The sequence below is a fragment of the Micropterus dolomieu genome, linkage group LG09 (assembly GCF_021292245.1).
Source record: "Micropterus dolomieu isolate WLL.071019.BEF.003 ecotype Adirondacks linkage group LG09, ASM2129224v1, whole genome shotgun sequence".
Lineage (NCBI taxonomy): Eukaryota > Metazoa > Chordata > Actinopteri > Centrarchiformes > Centrarchidae > Micropterus > Micropterus dolomieu.
In genome coordinates this window covers 2,182,063-2,202,610 of record NC_060158.1, presented here as the reverse complement: position 1 = coordinate 2,202,610, position 20,548 = coordinate 2,182,063, and the positions used below count along the sequence as shown (strand labels likewise).

The 20,548-nt window shown below is 41.0% G+C and overlaps 3 protein-coding genes across 4 annotated transcripts in view; 2 read left to right on the top strand and 1 right to left on the bottom strand.

Annotated features, from left to right (window-relative positions):
• Positions 1–20,548, top strand: part of LOC123976543 (zinc finger protein 436-like) — a 161,196-nt gene that overhangs the window by 38,185 nt on the left and 102,463 nt on the right. The gene's annotated exons all lie outside the window — the stretch shown is intronic.
• LOC123976551 (gastrula zinc finger protein XlCGF57.1-like) overlaps positions 1–20,548 on the top strand; it is a 74,795-nt gene that overhangs the window by 30,520 nt on the left and 23,727 nt on the right. The gene's annotated exons all lie outside the window — the stretch shown is intronic.
• LOC123976579 (LIM/homeobox protein Awh-like) lies at positions 1,182–9,096 on the bottom strand. The gene is made up of 7 exons (XM_046058872.1): positions 9,056–9,096; positions 7,859–7,991; positions 6,426–6,628; positions 6,239–6,347; positions 5,614–5,721; positions 4,243–4,479; positions 1,182–1,623 (listed from the first exon to the last, which is right to left on the bottom strand). Exons 2-7 carry the CDS (start codon positions 7,982–7,984, stop codon positions 1,225–1,227), a joined length of 1,182 nt encoding a protein of 393 aa, XP_045914828.1. The 5' UTR covers positions 7,985–7,991; positions 9,056–9,096; the 3' UTR covers positions 1,182–1,224.

Here is a 20,548-nt window from a genome sequence, read left to right as displayed (position 1 = left end):
GGCTGCAACATTTGCAATCGCTTCGTGATCTTATTTCACCAACAAAAAGGGGTAATTAAGCATGCGTCTATTGTCTATTTCTGATAATATCCGTATTAATATTGTAGTATTGATCTGAACTATACAGCCCAGCCCATACTTTAATTGATTATAACAGTCAAGAAACTCAAAAGTAGTGTATTTACAGTTATTAATCAGTTAGTGGTTGAAGTGTTGAAATGCTTAATTACACCCTAACAAGAGAGTTAAGAGAGCTGTTAAAGTTATAATCCTTAAGATTTTTTAAAAACCCTGTTATTGACATACTCTCAGCATTTGTTCTGCAATTTAAGCATTCAGTGATTTATATTATAGCCAATGGACAAAAGTTCTGGGACACCTACACATTACTTTTATAACATCTCATTCTAAATCCATTCGCATTAATATGGAGTTGGTCCCCCTTTGCAGCTTTAACAGCTTCAACTCTTCTAGGAAGGCTGTACACAAGATTTTGGAGTTTGTTGTTGGGAAGTTTTGCCCGTTCATCGAGAAGCGTGGGCATTTGTGAGTTTAGTCACTGATGTTGGATGGACACGAGGTCCTGGGCTCTGTCAAGTTCTTCCACACCAAACTGGGAAAACCATTTCTTTATTGAGGTGGCTTTGTGCACGGTGGCATCGTCATAATGAAACAGGAACAGGCCAAACACAAACTGTTGTCTAAAATTGTAAGCTGTTGCATTAAGAGTTCCTCTAACAAAGACCACACCATGAAAAAACTGCCTGAGAGAGGGGTGTCCCAGTACTTTTGTCCATATGGTGTACCTCTCTATATAATAGATTTCATTGTTAATCCGCCATTTTTCCTTCTCACACACGAGTGATGCAGCGAGTAGTTGCTGTAATTTGATCAAACTGTTGACTGTCCTCTCTTCGACAGATGGGTAAGAGCCAGATTAAATTACATTTCCTGCTGATCTCCTTCTCCTTCACATTAAAAACTCAAATGTTAAAAGGATTATAACTTTAACTGTTCTCTCATTTTGAAAAGTTGTTCCTTGAAGTTAAAGAGGTGGTATTATGCTCATTTTCGTACCAGAGCAGGTTTACATGGTTACATTTTCAAAAATATTTTTTGTCATTACATGCACAAAAAAGATATAACTCAATAAAATGTAAAGGGGAGGGAAAAAGCCAAAAAGCATAATAACACCTCTTTAAGGATGGACGTAACGACCCTCGACTAGCAGTAATGTGAACCAAAACAACTATCAGGATCAACTTCTCCCTCCGCTCCTCCTCCTGCCTCTCCAAAGTCCTCGTAGGCCTCCAGAGAGGAGATACACCCTGGTGCACTCTGGGAATCGTAGTCCAGGAAGAAGGCCGGGTTTTGCAGCTGATGTGACTGGTTGATTGCTGGACTCAACGGCGGGTCGCTGAGCGGGGCGGTGAGCAGGGAGAGCTGCAGATGGTCGATGGTGCTGGTGGAGAAGGGCTGGGATTGGTCGTGTGGGGAGCGGGCCGGCGGCGGGGAGCTGGTTGCCATGGTTAAGCCTCTGGTGGGAGCGGAGGGCGAGTTGACCTGAGAGTCGTCTGAGGTGAGGGAACGTCTCAGTTTGGCCCGAGCATTTTGAAACCACACCTGAGAGAGAGAGAGAGAGAGAGAGAGTGTTCACAGGTGAAAGAAGGACATAAAGGTACAGGAGTGGGAAGGTTTCTCACAATGCAGATTTTATTTTACTCATTTCATTATATATGTAGGTGTGCAAACATCATTTTTATTTGTCATTTTAGTGCTACTTTTACATACTTTGTTCTGTATTATTGTTTTATTCTATTCTAATATATAAGTATTTGAATATTTGTCGGCACTTTTTCTCTGTGTGTAACATGGAGGAGCCTAGAACTGCATTTCACAATTTATAATATGGTTTAATCTCCATCAGAATAAGTTTCTTTGTGCCGAATCATTATAATAATAATGCACCTTATTAAGAAGCTCTGACTATAACTATGTGCTTCATTATGTCATAATGATTCATAGGAAGTACTGAAATGATAAGTAAATGAATCATTCTACGGATTGAGAAAAAAGAAATCAATGACAATATTAAAAATTATAACCAGTGGCTGAAGCCTTTATGAAAACATTCAATTCACACTGAACCCCACAGACAAGTTTTCAGACATATATATAATCTGCATGGACTATTTCTGTGTGTCTGTTGTGTTTTTCCCTCCTAAATGTGTAATTAAAAATGACTTCTATACCGTCTCCAGAATCTTTGAATATGCAAATACTATTCATGTTGAAAACTGCTGGACACAATATGTCTCACACTTCACTGAAAGGTTATTTCTCAGTGTTTGTGACGTGAAGGCTTCATGTTTCCACAGCGCACAAACATTATTCTGCAAAGTGAAGTAATGAGGAGACTTTAAAATCTACAATATATTTAAATTCCTGATAGTAATCTCTTCTTTTTCTGTAAACTACACTGGATAGGTGCTGCTAAAAACCTGTAAACAGTAGCTTTGGGATGTGTTTACCTAGCTTAGCACAAAGACTGGAAGCAGGGGGAAACTGTTAGCCTCCATGAAATGTACCAATAATACAGCTTTTCAGCTTTGACACTGTGGTTTTAGAAGCAGATAACTTTATACTTGGACTATAACTTTAATAACTGCTGTTGACTTATTTCAACTTTACTGTCCAGAGTAGTGTTGTGTTGTTCAGTGAACGTTTCGTTCATAAGACCTAATCGTGTGTATGACTCGTGAGGAACGGGTTGTCTCAGTGAGTAATTCGTTCATTTTCACGCATGCGTGAAGGATCTTCGAGTCTTACGTTGACTCGTCGCACAGCAGCTGCATGAGCTCCGGGAAACAGAACTGATTAGTTCACGACTCTCAACTGTGGGTCTGTTTGAGTCGTTCATTTGTCACGTGACAGCTACTGTGGAGCAGGAATGAACGACTCATTCAGGGGCTGACCTCCTCAGTCCTCCTCAGTCCTCCTCAGTCTTTCGTTCACTCGGCAGGCTGACTGACTGCCAGCGCCGGAGAGTGAGAGGCAGGTCGGCTGTCCGGTAAAAGTCACTGGACTGACATTATATAGCCGTTTTGTTAATGACGTGACATTTAATAAAGCATAACGTTATTCCAGCGCAGTGATGTTGTGCTAAGTTATAGTTTTAACACAGCCGCACCGTAACTTTAGTCCTGCTAGTGTTAAAGCTGATGAGACTTGTTCTGGGTCCACTTCAGAGCCCTGACAGGGTTCTACCGGGAACCGAATTACCTTAGAGGTCGTCTCCTCTCCAAAACAAACAGACCCGGTCATTAAAACATTAAAACACAGCCGGGTAGCAACGTTAGCGTTAGCACTGTAAACAGCTAACAGCTGATCTGGTCCGCCAGAGTACGCAACATAACTTTTCCTTTTTATTTCCCAACAGAGCCGAGCTGTTGTTTCACAGCTCCTGACTGGTGAACAACCTGCAGTGTTTGAGAGCTCATGTTTGTTTCTCTGTCTGCAGAATCCAGACCTGATGTGGCCCATTCTGCGTCCAGACCTGCCAAACTGCTGCGTTTATATGTATTTATTTCTTTGTTCCTCTCTCTGTGCTGGAGTTCTTTAATTCTTTGGTAGCTTGATCCAGATTATTATGAAATTGGTTGAATTTTAATAAGAGTGTGTTTATTCATATAGTGTTTCAAGCTTATTACATCAATATATTTACTGCAAATCTGATATAAATATTTTACTCATGCATAGGGACGTTAGGCTGCTGTATGAATGAGCACATTAGAGAGTAAAGAAGAAGTAATTATATACATCAGGCTTTATATGGCTGGTCTGGTTGTATACTTGGGAAATATTGTGAAGATCGAAGGATTTAGGCGGAGTAGTGGATTGCATATAGACAACATATTTCTGTGGTTTTTACATGGTTTGAATTTGGTTGTGGGCCCGGGGGGGGGGGGTTATATAATGATAGAGAGTGATCAAGAGGTGAATTTGTGCATTATATTTTGTAAATTAAAGCAAGCCAGGCAGCCTAATCGCCCACTAGAGGACTGCAGCGCCGCAATAACCAGCCTAGTTCAAACGAACGAAATGACTCAAAAAAAGATTTGTTCATTTTAATGAACGAGATTTGAATGAACGAGTCTGTCAAAAGAGTCGAACTTGCCATCACTAGCACAGAGCCGACACAGTAAAAAACATTCTGCAGTGCAGGATGATATGTTTTTGTACCTGCAGGACTCTCTTGGGCAGCCCGGTCTTATGTGTGAGGCAGGTCCAGTCTTTGCCGTCAGGGTTGTGCTTCTGGGCGAAATAGGACTCCAGCGCTCTGAGCTGCTCGCTGCGGAAACATGTCCTGATTCGCTTGCTCCGCCTGCGGGTCCGCCCGCCTGTCACCCCGTCATCCAATCGCGGCTCTGGACTGCTCACAGACTCCTCCCCCTCACCTGAAACCTGATTTTGAGCTGTCTCTCGCACGCACATACAGGAGAGTTTTGTTAGCTAGCTAAAAGTCTAAACACACCACAATGCTTTCGAAGAAACTCTTTTAGCTCCTGGTTTTGGTTAAATTGCTACACATTTCCTGTCAGGTTTAGTAGCAGGCAGCTGTTTTCATTAAACAAGCTCTGATGAACTCACTCTACACTAACACGTTAGCCAAAACTAATTTATAAGGTGATAGTATGGTTTTTTGGAGCTTGTTGTGGAGTTTTTCCTCCACCTAATGGCCAAAAAAGCAAATTCATGCTGCCTTAAGCCTCAGCCAAACTAAAACAAGAGCGATCTCTGTCCACACCAGTGTTTTAGCTGCGTTTCAGATTTGATCTCCGTCTATATTAAAACAACTGAAAACACACATCTAGTGGCCGTTAATGTACACTGTGCGTGCACGTGCAGATGTAAACATGAAGCAGGTCGTCTACTCCGCAGCTGCAGAAGATTTGGCGAAAGATGAAAGTAATACTACAGATGAAGAACCACAGCAGAGATGATTTTACATGGACCAACAACAAGCTGGAACTGTTACTGAAAGTAACACGGCAGCACAAAGCGACTGTGGTGGCGGAAGACATACGGCAACATGCACAGTACAAGTCTATAAGTGTTTTTTTGCACAGTACAAAATATTTTAATAAAAATACCACAACTAACACTCTGTCAGTAGCATCGCGTTTTTGCTTTGCATGACTGATAAGATCTTTTTCTCCGTCCTCACTAAAACGCTGCCCCGAGTTTTAAACAAAAACAGAGTCAGCAACGTTTTCAAACTTCTCTGTTGCAGGCGTTCGGGTACGCTGAAAAACATTTTACAACAAAAACAAAGTGTGGATGTAGCCTTACTGTCACATCTCGCTTGTTAATATTCTCCTCTACGGACATCTGTTCTGTTTGTCAAAGTTTCCAGGTGAACTTTTGCCATCATTTGTATACAGTAAAAATATTTTACTTTTCAACTCCCTCCTTTTATTGCAGAGAAATGACTCCTGGTCAAATTATTCTCAGTGTCTCAGAGATGGAAATGGTGTGTTTCTATATAATACGAAAGGAATACAACACACACACAGATCTCTCACCATCTCTCAGATTTGGCTGGGGTTGGACATCGTGTGATAGCGGGGCACTCCCGTCATCATGGTAATGTGACTGACAGTAGAGGTTCTGGCCCTGCATGCAGTACAAGTTCCCCGGTTGTAATTTCACATCACACTCCTGCAAAACATTATACAAATATATGTGCATTTAACACAAGATAAGATAACAAGTTGCTTTTCAGCGAGTTGCGTATCGATATGTACAATGTTACATCGCCAATATAGGTTGGGTGGTGATGGAACAATGGACAAGACACGTGCCTTTGGTGTGAGAGACCTGGGTTCAATTCCCACTGTGAGACATCCACCATTGTGTCCCTGAGCAAGACACTTAACCACTCGTTGCTCCAGAGGCGTGTGACCTCTGACATGTATAGCAATTGTAAGTCGCTTTGGATAAAAGTGTCAGCTAAATGAATAAAAATGTAAAATAGGTATGTGTATACGATTGATTCAAAATGTTCATGTTGCACATTTTGTACCTTTATCTCTGTAAATCAGAAAGTTGTAATGATCCACAGATCGACAGTAACCCAATCTAATGCCTTTTGTTTTTTAACAACTTCAGAATGAGGCACAAAATGGGTGATAATGTTGCTGTAAATGTTTCTTGTAAATCTAAACATCTGAGCTACCTGGCAGGAGAAGCAGTGAGGATGGAAGGTCAGGTCACCAGACCTCATGACAAAGGCGGAAGCTGGGATTGGCTGGAAGCAGCGAGCGCACTGACCGCCTCCAAACATCCTGAGCAGGAAGAGAAATCAAGTCAGGAGATTTCAACAGACCCAAACTTCAGGACATTAACAAACTCCTTCAGCTGACCTGCAGTAGTCCTGCTGGCAGTAGATGTTTCCGTCTCTCCAGAACAGTGAGGGGTGTGTCTGCAGCTCGCAGTGACATTGGCTGCAGCGCAGGCAGGCGCCGTGCCACACCCTGCCTGCAGCCAATAGGAAGAAGCGATCGCAGACCTGCTCGCCACAGCCGGCACACATCATTGGCTCCTGGATGGACACTGCTGTCAGAGTCTGAGACAGGTTGACAGACAGATTTATTTACATTGGTCTTCTCTCTTTATTCCACCTAGAATTGATATACTAGTGTTTCTGTGTAAATTATTTATATATATTTTAACTTCTACTTTTGAACTCCAGCTGCAAAAAAGCTAATCTGATTTTTAGTTTACTTTTTTACTCTCTCCCTTTGGATCTCAGATCCGTTTAGACTTTCCTTTGCGTAATTTTTCCCTCTTGTTTTTGTTTTTCGGCATGTGTCTTTCTGTCGGTTGTGCTACACAGTATAAATAAAGTTAGTTTGATTTCTGCTCCTTTTGCAGGTCAGAGGTCAGGTTGTTGACCTGGCAGCATGAAAGCAAATCATTATACATTTAAAGGCAGCAAGTGTCTCTGTTGCTATAATTATAATTTATACATTTGTTGTGAACTTTCTAGTATTAGCTGATGTTGTAGTTGTTACATATATAATGTATGTGAAAATAGCATGAATCAAGGGTAATGACAACTTCACCTTTGGCCTCCATGATTGATTCCTTGTCAATAGATAATTGTCTAAAAGACTGTTCTTTGTTGAAAATTAAGTTTGCTGCATTAATAATCTGTTATTTTCATCCTTTACGTTATGTAACTAAATACTTTCACTCAAGTGCTGTAAATCAACTTGCAAATATTGTCCTTTTTACTCCACTTGTATCTCCAGATGTGGTGATGTTGAATGTTTGTGATAAACTGCAGGATGAAGAGTTCTTTAATGGGACGAGAAAATCAAATCCTCCTCCTCCTTAAGCTAAAGAAACAATTTAACCCCTCTTGGATCAGTTGGAAAATGCATCGTCACAAAGCTGCAAACAGACTGACTTGTTAGAGAGACGTGACTCTCACAGGACAGCGACGCTACAAACATGATGATCTTATAGACCATGATGCATTGCTGCAGATTTAACTACCCAAAAGGATATAAAGGAGTTAAAACGAGCTCAACTTCTACAGCAGTAAAATGCAACACACACATTAACGCAGCAGGAATATTAATCCAGAAACATCAGATATAATAGTGAAACACTAACAGGAGTATTTTTACTTTTACTTTCATACTTTAAATTATTTTTGTTGGTAATACATACAAATTCTTTAAGAAGGTTTTAAATACAAGACTTTACCTTGTGGTGGAATATTTTTACAGTGTGGTAAAAGTACTTTTACTTAAGTAAAGAATCCTTCTTCCACCATTGTCATGCTCACATTGTCTGCAGCAGCACTTTCCTGCGCCCCCTCCGGGACGCCGCCCGGCTCCCCCTCCTCCGCCTCGTCACCAAGGTCACTGCCGTACAACAAGTCCTCGAGGGCTCGGTCGTCTGGCGACATCATGATTGTCCTGAGAAGAAGGTAATTATAAGTCCACTCGGTAATCACAGCCCTCATTAGGGAACTAAAAGCAGACTCATTTCATGTGTCTATTAATAAACAACAACAACAACAACAACAACACGGACCCAAACTGTAACACAACAAGTGTGACATAATTCTGTGTTTTTTTGTTCTTGATTCATCTGCGGTCATAAACAGGAAAACTTTATAATCACATGAAGGTCCTGATGTTCACTAGCTGCTGGAATTCCTGCTCCTCTCACTTGACATTCAGGACTTTTCAATTACTTTCAAGGTCGTGGTGAAATTACATATTCACCAACTGGCAGCATTAAAATGCAATCAAATCAAAGACGTCACAGCCATTTTTCATTCTTACATTCCTTCCCTCTCTCTTTTAGACTCAGATTTATAAATTCAAACAGAATGAATCTGTCTCTTTATACTTCTAACTTGGGCTGCAACTAACGATTATTTTCATTATCATATTATTATTTATTTTATTAATCCACCTATTTTAGTCACAATTAACTGATTAATCATTTAGTGTAAAAAAACATTTTTTTTTGCAAAATTCTTATGATTTCAATAGACACCAAAGTGACATCTTCAAATTGCTTTTTTTTTGTTTGACCAACATCCCACAACCCAACTACTCTTTATTTACAATCATAAAAGACCAATAAAAAGCAGCATATCTTGACATTTAAGAAGCTGGAACCAGCAAATGTTTGACATTTTAGCTTGAAAAATTACTGAAACAATCAATCGATTATCAAAATAGTTGGCAGTTCATTTTCTTTCGAGAGACTTTTTAACTGCTGCCTCAGGTCATTGAACACAGCAGCATTATTAAATGTACCCACAGTTTGGCTTCCTGTTCTTATTATGGACTGTGCACATAAATATCTGACGTGCAGCTGCAGCTTCCAAAACAAGACGTCCGCCACACAATAGATAAATTAAATGAGAAAATAATGAAATAAATAAATAATGAAAAGACCTGTTGCAGCCCTAAACTATACATACAAATTTAGTTCACGCAAGAATGCAGTAGGTCAATACAGTCACCTGTCTTCTTGAGAGACTCCTGGTTGGCTTTCCACTGAGCGTGCTCGGTAGGAACCTTCAAACAACACGACCTTTAAAGAAGAAGATCTCCACAGTCTTCTGTGGGAAATCAAACCTTTCCCTGCTTTGTGTCTCTCCTGAACGCCTCGCTGTTTAACGTCTCGCACTTGACCTTGAACTGTCCACCACCTGAGCTCTCACTTCTCCAGGTGTCTCTGCAGCCTCCTGCCTTGTGGTTTTGGGATCAGTTTCCCTCTCTGAACGCTGACCTGAAATCTGCTTCCACCTCATCCTCCACCAATCACAGTCACAGCATCTGAGCCGACAGCGGGATCAGCACCTGGCCCTCCCTCCTCGCCGTCTGTCCCAGGTGACGTCCCGGCACACACCTGTAAACAAGAAGCCCGGGTGGCTCAGAGCGCAGGTAGGAACGGACCTGATTGGCCACCCGGCGGGCAGATGGATGGGGGGTGGAGGTGGGGCTGCACCCTGGGGGCCAATTAAAAAAAAACAAAGGGTGTTTAAAAGGACATCTGGGATCTGCACTCCAGGATGAAAAGACAACGGCTCTATCCCTCAACTGCCAAACTGGTTTAATGTGACTTTTTCTCCTGTTTAACCACAAAATGATGACTGATAACATCAAACAAAGACACGGAACAGGATGAACTCTCCAAATGAGACACCAGGTACATTATAAAAACAACGTCCTGTTTATTCACAAAAAGAAATGATTTGAAACCCATTAAAAAGGGCCACATTATGCACACATCGTTAATATTTACAAATCAACAATGTTTAACGATACAGCTGCTTAAAGAGGAATGTTTTCAAACTTTCTAAAGTACAGACTGCTGTTGGATGAATGTCCTTCCTGTGGTCAGTACTCACTGATCCTCCTCTCTTGACCCCTCTGTGGTCCTCGCAGCAGGATGAAGGTCGCGGGGGGAAAAGTGTGAACCACTTGGCCTCAAAGAAAAACATGATGAAAAACGTCTTTGGGGAGGAGGAGGAGGAGGAGACAAAGACACAAGAGACTTGATGCATTTTTGGCTACCAGCGCGTCTTCTGTTGATCCACCACTTTGTTTCAGGCTTACATATCTTATCGAGTTTTTGGATGGACCCCGGAGGATGAATCTTAGTGACTTTGGCCTTTCCTCTAGCTGCACCATCAGGATGAAATTGTGGTTTTTAGTGAAATATCTCAATAACTACTGGATGAACTGCCAGAACATTTTGGTACAAAAAGACAATAAATGCCAACAACTTTGATCAGACTTTTCCTCTAGAGCCACCATCAGATCAAAGTTTAATTTCCCGAATGCCTTGGTTTATGACCAAATACCTGCAAAATGTTCTCAGCTGAGACCAACAAAAGCAACTGTGCAGCTTTGATTTTCAATCATTTTATTATCTTATTCTTTTAGCGGGCAACATAAAAAGGGAAATAAAACACGGAGGGATTTACAAAAAAGACAAACACTGAGAAGATGAATCTCTCCATCACTCACCTGCTGAAGGGTTGTACCCACAGAGTGTATCTACTGAAGGGCTGCAGTGCATCGGCTATAGCTTACAGTGAACAGCAGGGGGCGCTGCCGAGCTTTAAAGCAAGTCATGAATGAAAGTCTTCCGCTGTGGTTGCTGCACAGGTTTCTACAGATTCAAATCACAACCACATCCCCTGTTTGGTTTCACTTCAGGAGGACTTGATCAGACATTTTTGAGAACTTGCTTTTAATTAAAAATCTATGAATTGGTCTGAATGAAACAAAAGAAAGCCCACAGGATAAAGTGAAGAATACATCAAGCTCAAAATAAGGCTGTTCATTATTTCCTGAATAGCTTTTGCTCGACCTGCAACAGATTAATGTACTTTACTGCATGTGTAGCTCTCAGAAAGAAAAACAAAAGTCAGACAGAAAGTCACTTCTGAGTTGCAGGTTTGGTCGACCAACCTTCAGACAAAAAGTGATCAAACGTCAGCTTCATTTACACCTGTAAAAGTGATCCTAAACTATCGGCATGGATAGAAAATTTGTGTTTCTGTAAGTTGGGTGAAATTTAAACATCAAGGGGGATCGGGGCTGCTTTAAAGAAGAAAAGATAAAAACTGTACACTCTACTTTAACATACTGATAACTGACCTCTATACAAATGAAAAAACACGTCTTCATCTCTTCTGAGAACGCGGCTCCCTATAAAACTGAGTGTGTGTGTAAATGTTTTGACACACTGCTGCCCATGCATGTGTTTAGCAGTTCATTATCCTCTTTCTCTCTCTCGCTCATCCTGTGGTTGGAGGACTGAAGGCTGCTGGCCTCATCTTCATCTCAGTGAACGGGATGGAAAACTCTTTTCCTTTCCAGGTGGTCCAGATCACACCCTGACACACACACACACACACACACACACACTAATGTCAGACAGGAAACTAATGCCTAATGCACACTGGAGGATTTTCAAATCTTAAAAATGTGGGATACTACAGACATGTTTTTTTTTTTTTTGGTTTTAATCAATTCAGTCAGGACGCAGGACCACACAGTTTTTAATAAATGGTTTCAGAGGGACTTGAGATCTCACAGAAACTCACATTCAATGTGAATTTAGAAATAAACAAGCATATGGTCAGACTGTCGCTGTCAGCTGGTTGCACTTCGTGTGTGTTATTTTTTGCACAGAAAAACAAAAGAGAATAAAACTGTGGATGAACTCGAGGCTGAGAAAAGGAAGTACACACAAATACACAACAAGCTGGTGACGCTTCCCGCTGAGCTCGCTCTCACTGGCTGTTGCTGAGCTCATTTGATATTTATGATTTGAAATCGGGGAGCCTCCGATCCAGTCGACCTTACGATTATGTCTGTAAACCCCTGGCACTACAGGATCATTTGGGTCGAGTATCGGTTCCAGCCAGCCTCGGCTGAGGAAGTGCGTAAATATAAAACTAGAACTATAAAATGTATCTTAAAAAAAGAAAGAGAAATGGACATAATCCTTTATATAATGAGCTACATACAGTATTTATTTACGGACAATTATTGTTATTTTAAATACATTTGTAAGTAATTTAAGAAAGCTGACAAAAACTATAAAAAAATATAGCCGCAAGCAGCAATGATCGGGATCCAAGCAAGTCGTGAAAAGCAGCAAAAGCAACATTTGACATTTTCAGAGGAGAAGAACAGATGCAGACGACTTGAGAGATTAAAAAGATGAAAGAATTTGGACTCGGAGATAATTGGGGAAACGCAAACTTGATTTTTATATGTATGTATGTTGTGCATAATGTACAAGTTACAGCAAGATACTAAATATCACTGCAGACTCACCGTTTGACCGATTTAAAAATGCTTTGCAACACAAGATTTTGGCCATCTAGAGAACGACTGTGACGATTTGGCAGCATTTGAAGAGAGACTTTTTGATTTAGCATATTCTGAAAAATATAGAGCGACAGACTTCTGAATTGACCACAGGTTGCAGTGAGGCAAACGTTACTTATAAATCAGTGGATGTGCTGAAAATATTTCAGCTCTCGAGGATGTACGGATGATTTTTTTTTTAGATTTTTTTGAAGTTAGGAATGAGAAATGTCTAGAAATTCACATTTCTTGAAATAAGCCACGCCCACTTTGAGCATTTGAGAATTTCGTACGAATCCATCCAGCGAATTACGAGGTATAAACATTTTGCGTGTGTAGCGCCCCTTAGTGGAAGAATATCCCAGGACTGCTCAGCGAAGCTCGGGACGAGCATCTGAACAGACGCGGCAAGTTTGGTTACAATAGCTAATTTTAATTTACGGGCATTTATGTAAAATTGTGAGTAAAAACACAAAAGTAAAAATTTATGAAAAAGAAAAAACTGATTGACATATCAACATTCTTTTGATAACTTTTGATCAGCGACGTCCGTAGATGACGCTGCCAAAGTTTCAGGTCGAGTGGCGAAAACGTCTGGGACGAGTTCGCAAAAATAGGTTTCAGAGCAAAGTGATAAAAAGTCGTATAATTTGACATTTTTAGATCATCGGAGCAAAGATGCAGATGAATCTAGAGATTTAACTGATGAAAGAAGTTTGACTCTAAACAACGTTTTCGAGATAATTGCAAAAACGAAAAGTTGATAGTTATAGCGCCACCTTGAGGTCTATCAGGGCCATTTATTTTGCAACCCACCTGCTATACTCTTTGTTTAACATCGCTTATACAGAACGGGAGATTGTTTGATCGACAGTTGCTGATCAGCAGAAGATTTAAGAGCAAATCTAATGTGTTTGGTCCATTTGTTTGGTCGACAGCTTTCACTCCAAGTCATGAACCGAACTAAAACTCATCGGAGTTGGATTTAACCAGACCAAACAGGTCAGGGGTGACGTCACCAGAGACCTCATTAGCATACATACTGTATCAGTGGCTGTAAGAAGGAACGTGTCCCGATGTGCATCCCTTCAACAGTCACTGACCTGGTGTCTGACGCCGATGCCGTAGAGGCCGTTGAGGTTCGCCTCGTGGCAGTTCTTGTACCACCAGCCGCCTCGGTACGACATGGCACAGCGGGTGATGAATGGCGCCGGGTCCCGGTCTTTGGTGGAGAAGATCCGGTGGTTGTGATAACTGAGGGAGTCACCTGAAACCACGAACACGCAGGAGATGAGAGGGATAAAGTAAAAAGTAAAGTAGATGAACATGAAGGAGATTTTACAGGAAGCAGTTCCCAGCAGCATCACTTCCAGAGACCACATTTTCCACTTCAGCTCTCACCTGCAGTGCCGCTGTACCCGCCCACAGTCAGCTGGTAGTTCTTCGTAGCCACCTCGAACGTCGAGTATTTAGCGAACACCGACTCGTCTCCGTTTCGCAGGTCGACGCGTAGACTCATCCTGGTCATCGCTGTCAGGTTGTGGAGGCTCTCGAGGCCTGAAGCAGAATTCAGACAAACACGACTTCAGATTTATGTGTAAAAAATCTTAATTAGTCTTCATTCGAACAAAGTGGTATGTATATTTGGATGCTAATACTTTTACTTACATCAGATTTTGAATGCAGGACTTTTACTATTTGTACACTGTGGTCACTTTTACAGAAGTAAAGGATCTGAGTACTTCTTCCATCGCTGCCCAACAGCACCTGCTAGTTGCCCAGCAATTGTAAGTCGCTTTGGATAAAAGCGTCATCTAAAAGAATAAATGTAAATGTAATGTAATGTATGAGGACGAGGCCCCTGACTACAGGGCCCCTGTTCAGGGGCTCAGGTTTGTTTTATGCCAACAGCTTCTCCTTTACCATTTCCACATTATCTGATGCTCCTCCCGTCAGGCTGGTTTTAAATAGTGTGTCTCTTCTGCTGACTTGGTTCTGTTTATAATTTGTGTCACAGATGTTAATAGTTATGTTGCATTGCAGCTTTTTACTGTGAGGTTTTAGTGCTTTTGCCATGAACACAAAATGACTTTGCAATGACTTTGTGTTGGATATTTTCGTCTAAAAATGTTTTCTCTGCTCGGCTGAGTTCAAGTAAAAGACTCGTCGATACATTTAATTACTTGTCAGTATTTTGTTTGTCTCTCTGTCAATCTAGTCTCACTTTTAATATTAACTTACAATTAATTACCACTTTTTAGACGAAGTTTTCAGATCCTTTACTTCAGTAAAAGTACTTATACCACACAGTAATAAATAAAAGTCCTGCATCTGAAACCTTACTTAGTTAAAAATGTATTATCAGCTAAATGTATTTAATAATTTTAGTTCAGTAAAATGTTCCTGTCAGTGTTTCACTATTATATCTGATGTTTATGGGTTAATATTCCTGCTGCTTTAATATGTATGTTGCATTTTGCTGCTGTAGATGTTTAAGGTTGAGCTCATTTTACCTCATTTAAATCCTGTGGTCTAGTTTAATCTACAGCAACGATCATCACGTGTTTGAGATTAGAAAAACAGACCTGTTTTTAGCTTTTCAGCAAATCTGAACTTAAGTACAGTACTCTAGCAAGTGTACTTGACTGTGTATTCTCAAAATGTTTCAGCATCATGAAGAGTGTCGCTCTCACCCAGCCAAAACTCTCCACTCAGATCCCCGAACCCTTTAGTGTACTCCTTCCAACCTCTGAAGAAGTTCACCGAGCCGTCCTTCCTCCTCTGGAAGACCTGCAGGCAGGAAACACACAGACCAGGTTCCACGCAGAAAAACCTTAACATAACCTGAAACTGCAACCAAGCCGTCATTGATGTCCCCGTACCGTCCAGCCTCCGCCGTCCGTCTCCATGTCGCAGTAAACCATCACCGGCTTCCCGAGATTCCCCTGAGGGAAAACCTCCACCTCGCCTGACGTCCTGACGCCGTTCAGCAGCACCTGAGAGCAGTCGGAGGGGAAGGGGAACCTCAGGGTGCCTGAGGAAGAGGAACACAGGAAGCGGGACTTCAGCTGTCTATCAGTTAATCACCATGACAGTAATCGAACACGTAAGCAGCTGTTACCGGTGGTGAAGTCAGTGGAGATGGCAGCAGAGTACTGTCCTCCTCCCTCGGCCTGAAGATGCACCGTGTACTTCGACCCAGGCTGAAGTCTGTTCAGGTTGTACTCTGTTAGCGCGGCATCCACAATCACTTCCTGTGAACGAAGAAGCAGGAAGACGAGAGATGATTGTCTACTGAGTGAGTTTTGAGTTTAAATAACCTCTACTTCTAATTTATTAAACCCATTTAAGACGTATTTTTGAGGTGGTGTGTCACGTGAATGTATGAATTTGTGGATGCAGCTGAGTGAGAGGAGAGATTAAAATAACTTGTGGCAAAGAAAGAAAGAGAAAAAAGTTTCTGACCTCAGAAACTAAATGACAAAATGTGAGGAAAGCAAAAAATGACAAACATCTAAAAGGTGAGAGGTGGTGAAAGTAACTACATACATTAGATATTATTTTGAGGTACTTGTACTTTACTTCCCTACATTAACAATACGTAAAGATATAAGTACTTCTTCCAACGCTAGTGATTACAGCTGTTAACCACGAGAACAACACGATAGTCGCAGAGTGACAAACTTTAAGTAGCAAAATGACATTTCTCACCTTCATTTCCTGACCTTCGGTCTCATAGGTCAGTCTGTAGCTACCCACGGGTTTTGAGGGCGGCTTCCACGACAACACGGCGGTGCGAGGGGTCACATTAGTAGCCTGGAGATCGTGTGGCGCATCCCCATCTTTCCCCGAGCCTGCAGAGGTCCAGCAGAGTAATTTCAGTTATTTTCAACACGCAGTACGTCCTTCTGTCCTAGTTTCTGCCGTGGACGTGGTTTTAGGGTTCAGGTAACGAATAGTTTTAGGGTAAGGGTGTGTACTGACCACCCGCGGTGGTAAAGATGGTGGTGGTCGCTGAGCTCTCCAGGCTGCCCAGCTGGCTGGTTATGGTGACGATGTAGGTGGTGGAGCCTTCCAGACCGCTCAGCTGCTGCTCTGCTGCGTTTCCAGACACACTTACCCTCAACTCTGAACCTGAACAAACAAAAACATAAAGCAATCAGCGAGTCAGTGGTGGAAAGTATATTTACTCAAGTACTGTACTTACTTACTTGAGTATTTCCATTTTCTGCTATTTTATACTTCTACTCTACAATTCAGAGGGAAATATTGTACTTTTTACTCCGCTAGCCCCGTTTCTGACTCCCGTCCACCCCAACCACCTCCTGACCTTTCTCTTATTTATACTAGGCCTACTCTGGCATTGAACAATGACGCTAAAGGGTGCCATGTGTGTTTTACCAGACGCTGAAGGATGTGACAAAGTGCAGGTATTTGACGCCCTGGGAATGAGAACGTGCTGGTCTGGCTTTAGAGAATGTGGAACAGGACCACAACCAGAAAACCAAAAGCATGTCTCCTGGTAAAGTACTTCTGTATGTGTGTACTTGTTTTACTTTTCCTTTAAAATCATTCCAGTGCTTATCTGTGACAAGCTGAACTGTGTAACAGTAGTACTAAAAAGTAGGATTTTCGAGGCCAGTCCAGGAAAGTGCAGCCGCACAACTGAACAGATGAGAAGGACGAAGAAAGAAACATTAAGTTCAGATTCTGCTGCAGTGTTTTATGAGCTGAGGATGTACAGTGATGCAGTAACGGGTGCACAAGAAACTCCACAGCTTCACCACTTACCTGTTCCAGAGCCATACACGATGGCGTATTTATCAATGGCGGCCAGCGCTGGACGCCACAATAGCAAGGCCTTGTTGTCTGTGACATTTACGGCCCGGAGGTCTGTAGGCGGGTCAGGGACTGAGAGCCAAATAAAGATAGCAAAGAATATTTATACTTATTGTATAGAGAAAAAAGTCATTAATAAAACAATGAACAATGTTGAAAGGTGCAAAAGAGGCCAAAAAACATCCATAAAGATTCACAATGAGACAGATTGTGCTCAGTTTGTCAGCATCAGCGATGGGAATCGTCTGGAAAAAATGAAAAACCTGTTTTGAAATAACACAGAACACTGAACAGATCCAGGGCGAGGCTCCCCTGAGACACCAACGCACAGATTGTTTCCAGATCAGCACCTGCTGCGGACCTTACGAAACACATGATTTCTTACACAAAGACGTCAAACTCAAGATGCAAGTTTGCAGTTTTGATATGTTGAAAATTTAAACTCTTTATCTTTCTTGAAGTTTCATATTTAATATATATACAGGGACATTTTCATGGTGGAGATATTTCACTTCTAAAAGTCTGTTGTCTCTAGTTTAAAAAACACAGGATGCCTGATATTTGTACATTCATTTTAAGTCTCGCTGCTTTTAACGTCAGCTCAGCTACAATACAATAAAAAAAAGTGTAAAAGCGAAACCTGGAGTACGTACGTGTCATTACAACGTCTTTGACTGGATCGCTCTCGTCCAGTCCGAGGATGGAGATGACGCTGACCTCGTAAGAAGAACCAGGTGAGAGCTGTGAAAGGTCGAGGGTGGATTCGTTTGAGTCCACGGACACGGACACCGGCTCACCTGCAGAGAGAAAAAGAGGATAAAAAAAAAAAACGACTGTTACTTTTAAAGCTGACATGTGAGAGATATTCCCGATAATCTGAGAAATCTGAAGCACAAATTCAGGCTGCTGCAGCGTGTCGGCATGCCAGGCTGTGTTCTGGCCCTACAGGAACCAATGAGAGCTGGCTGCTCCAATTAGCAGCACTCAGGTCAACTATGGCCAGAACTGGCATTAAAGTCTGGTAACAAGGTGTGCTGTATAAATTTAACTGTAATTCATACAGTTACTGGGATTAAATGTGTAAATAAATTACAGTCATGAAAATGTTCATGATTACACTGATGGTTACATGTGAATATGTTTTCATGTGCACAATGTTTTCCTTCCTTTCTTTCATGTGCTACAGCCGTTTAGTAAAATTTAACGCTATTCTGATGCTTTGATTGGTTCACATGTTTTAATTTGCAGCGTCGCCCGGGTGCCAGTTAAATTTTGTAGCTGTCTTTTGAAAATGGTAAACCGCTAAAAACTTTCATTAGAAATTATAAAAGTAATTAAAAAGTAATTAAATGTAATAAGTTACATTACTTTGATGAAGTAATTGAAATAGTTACACAGTACTATTACATTTTACTTGTAATCAGTAACCCATTACATTTCCAAAGTAACACTGTCAAAGAGCAAGTAGCAAAGAGAAGGATTGGTGAGTCTGCTACTGTACAATTATTTGTACATCCAAGAAATGTGTTGTGATACATATCTGGTAAAAGTTTCATAGAGCTCATAAAACAAAAGGCCTAAACAAACATTTTATCTGTATTGTAAAAACCTATAATTTACTTTATGCCACGAAAAATCTAGTTTCTAGTGAAGTCCTGATCGCATTTTATGGGGGCCCTGAAGCCTTTTAATATTGTATATGTCACAATAACATAAAAGGTTTTTAAAGTGCTACTTAAAGCAAATACTGAAGGCCCTGGTTTAAAACTTTTAATTTAGCTTAAATTATTAATCTGATATGACTGAAAGATTAATTGGGAGCCTGTAACTCTTTGAAATTGATGTGATGTGTTATAAAGAGAAGACGTTTCACTCTGATAGTACAGTAGAGTAACACAGTGGAGCTTCTTCCTTCTTCAACAACAGTAGAAGTTAATAATGGCCTGCCATCAAGTTTATTAACATTAATAGTGACAGCTGATGTGGCCAGCATTATTTCTTTATCAAGAAAGTTTGCTTGAGTGCCTTTTAACAAAACATGGAGTCAGTTCTCACCATCCTCTGCGTGGGTGTAGGTGACCTTGAAACCACTGATGGGAGTCTTGGGTTTGGTCCACGACACCGTCAGAGACTGATCCGTCACCTCGCTGAAGACTATGTCGGTGGGTGGCTCCGGGCCTGAACGGTGCGAAGTATACCATGAGAGAGGTGGATGAAAGCAAGGAAGGAAAGGCGGGAAGCGAATTGAAGAAAGAAGTGAAGGAGAAAGGGAATAGAAGAAACTGACAAAGTAGAAATAAAAAGTAGACCAGGTGAAATAAAAGAGCAGTCAGAGAAGAAGGTATAAAAATGGCCACTATGACCGAAAACCGTGTGCAAATTATTATTTATTCATCCACACATTTGTTATTAGTGCTCCGATGAGTTTATGTGTGTATATATGTACAGTGCAAACATATATACAGTATACAGATCATATACAGCCACATAGTAATTAATTATAACACGGAAATGCGGATGACGGATCCTGGACAGCAGTGAAGGAAAGAATGACGAAATTTAACGGTTAGCTGGTCGACCAAACCTGAAAACAAAAGCGTGGCAGGAATGAAGGACGTCAAACCAAAGGAAGAAAGTGGGACAATTTTACAGAAACAAATACATTCACATATTAATTCAACACAGTCAGAAGAGCTAAAAGTGAAGATTTACATTAAAAGTGTTGGATTTTCAGATTTTCAACCTCTGTAGTGTGAATGATTTTCTACGTACGGAGGGCTGGGTATCACTGAACTATCACTGTATGTGCTGGAAATACATTTCTTGATCCATTCCTATCTTATTACACATTTGTATTACAAAAGAGTACTAGACTCTTCTTTGTAAGACATCTGATCCTACTATACTGTCAATCTGTACTGACATTGCTGACATATATTGTTTTATTAAGATACCCAGACCTGTTAAATTACAAAAATAAAATTTTTTGATATGATCTTTCATTATTTTTTTCTGGTAAACTCATGGGATTAAAACGTGAAGACAGACCAAATGTACAGAGACCAGCCGTGGTCTTACCCTGGTTTGGGTGAGAGGTGAAGGGGTGTCAGTGAAGCTGGCTGTTAGCTTACCCTGAATGAGAAAAGACCAGAGCAGCAGTGAATGAACTGAGTTGTTAGGTTGTTATTGGTGTTTGTTTTTTTAACTCTCATTTGATGTCACCTCAGTTAAAAATCTGTCTCACTAATGAGAGACTGTTTAATTCTCCGTTTTCTGCCCGACAA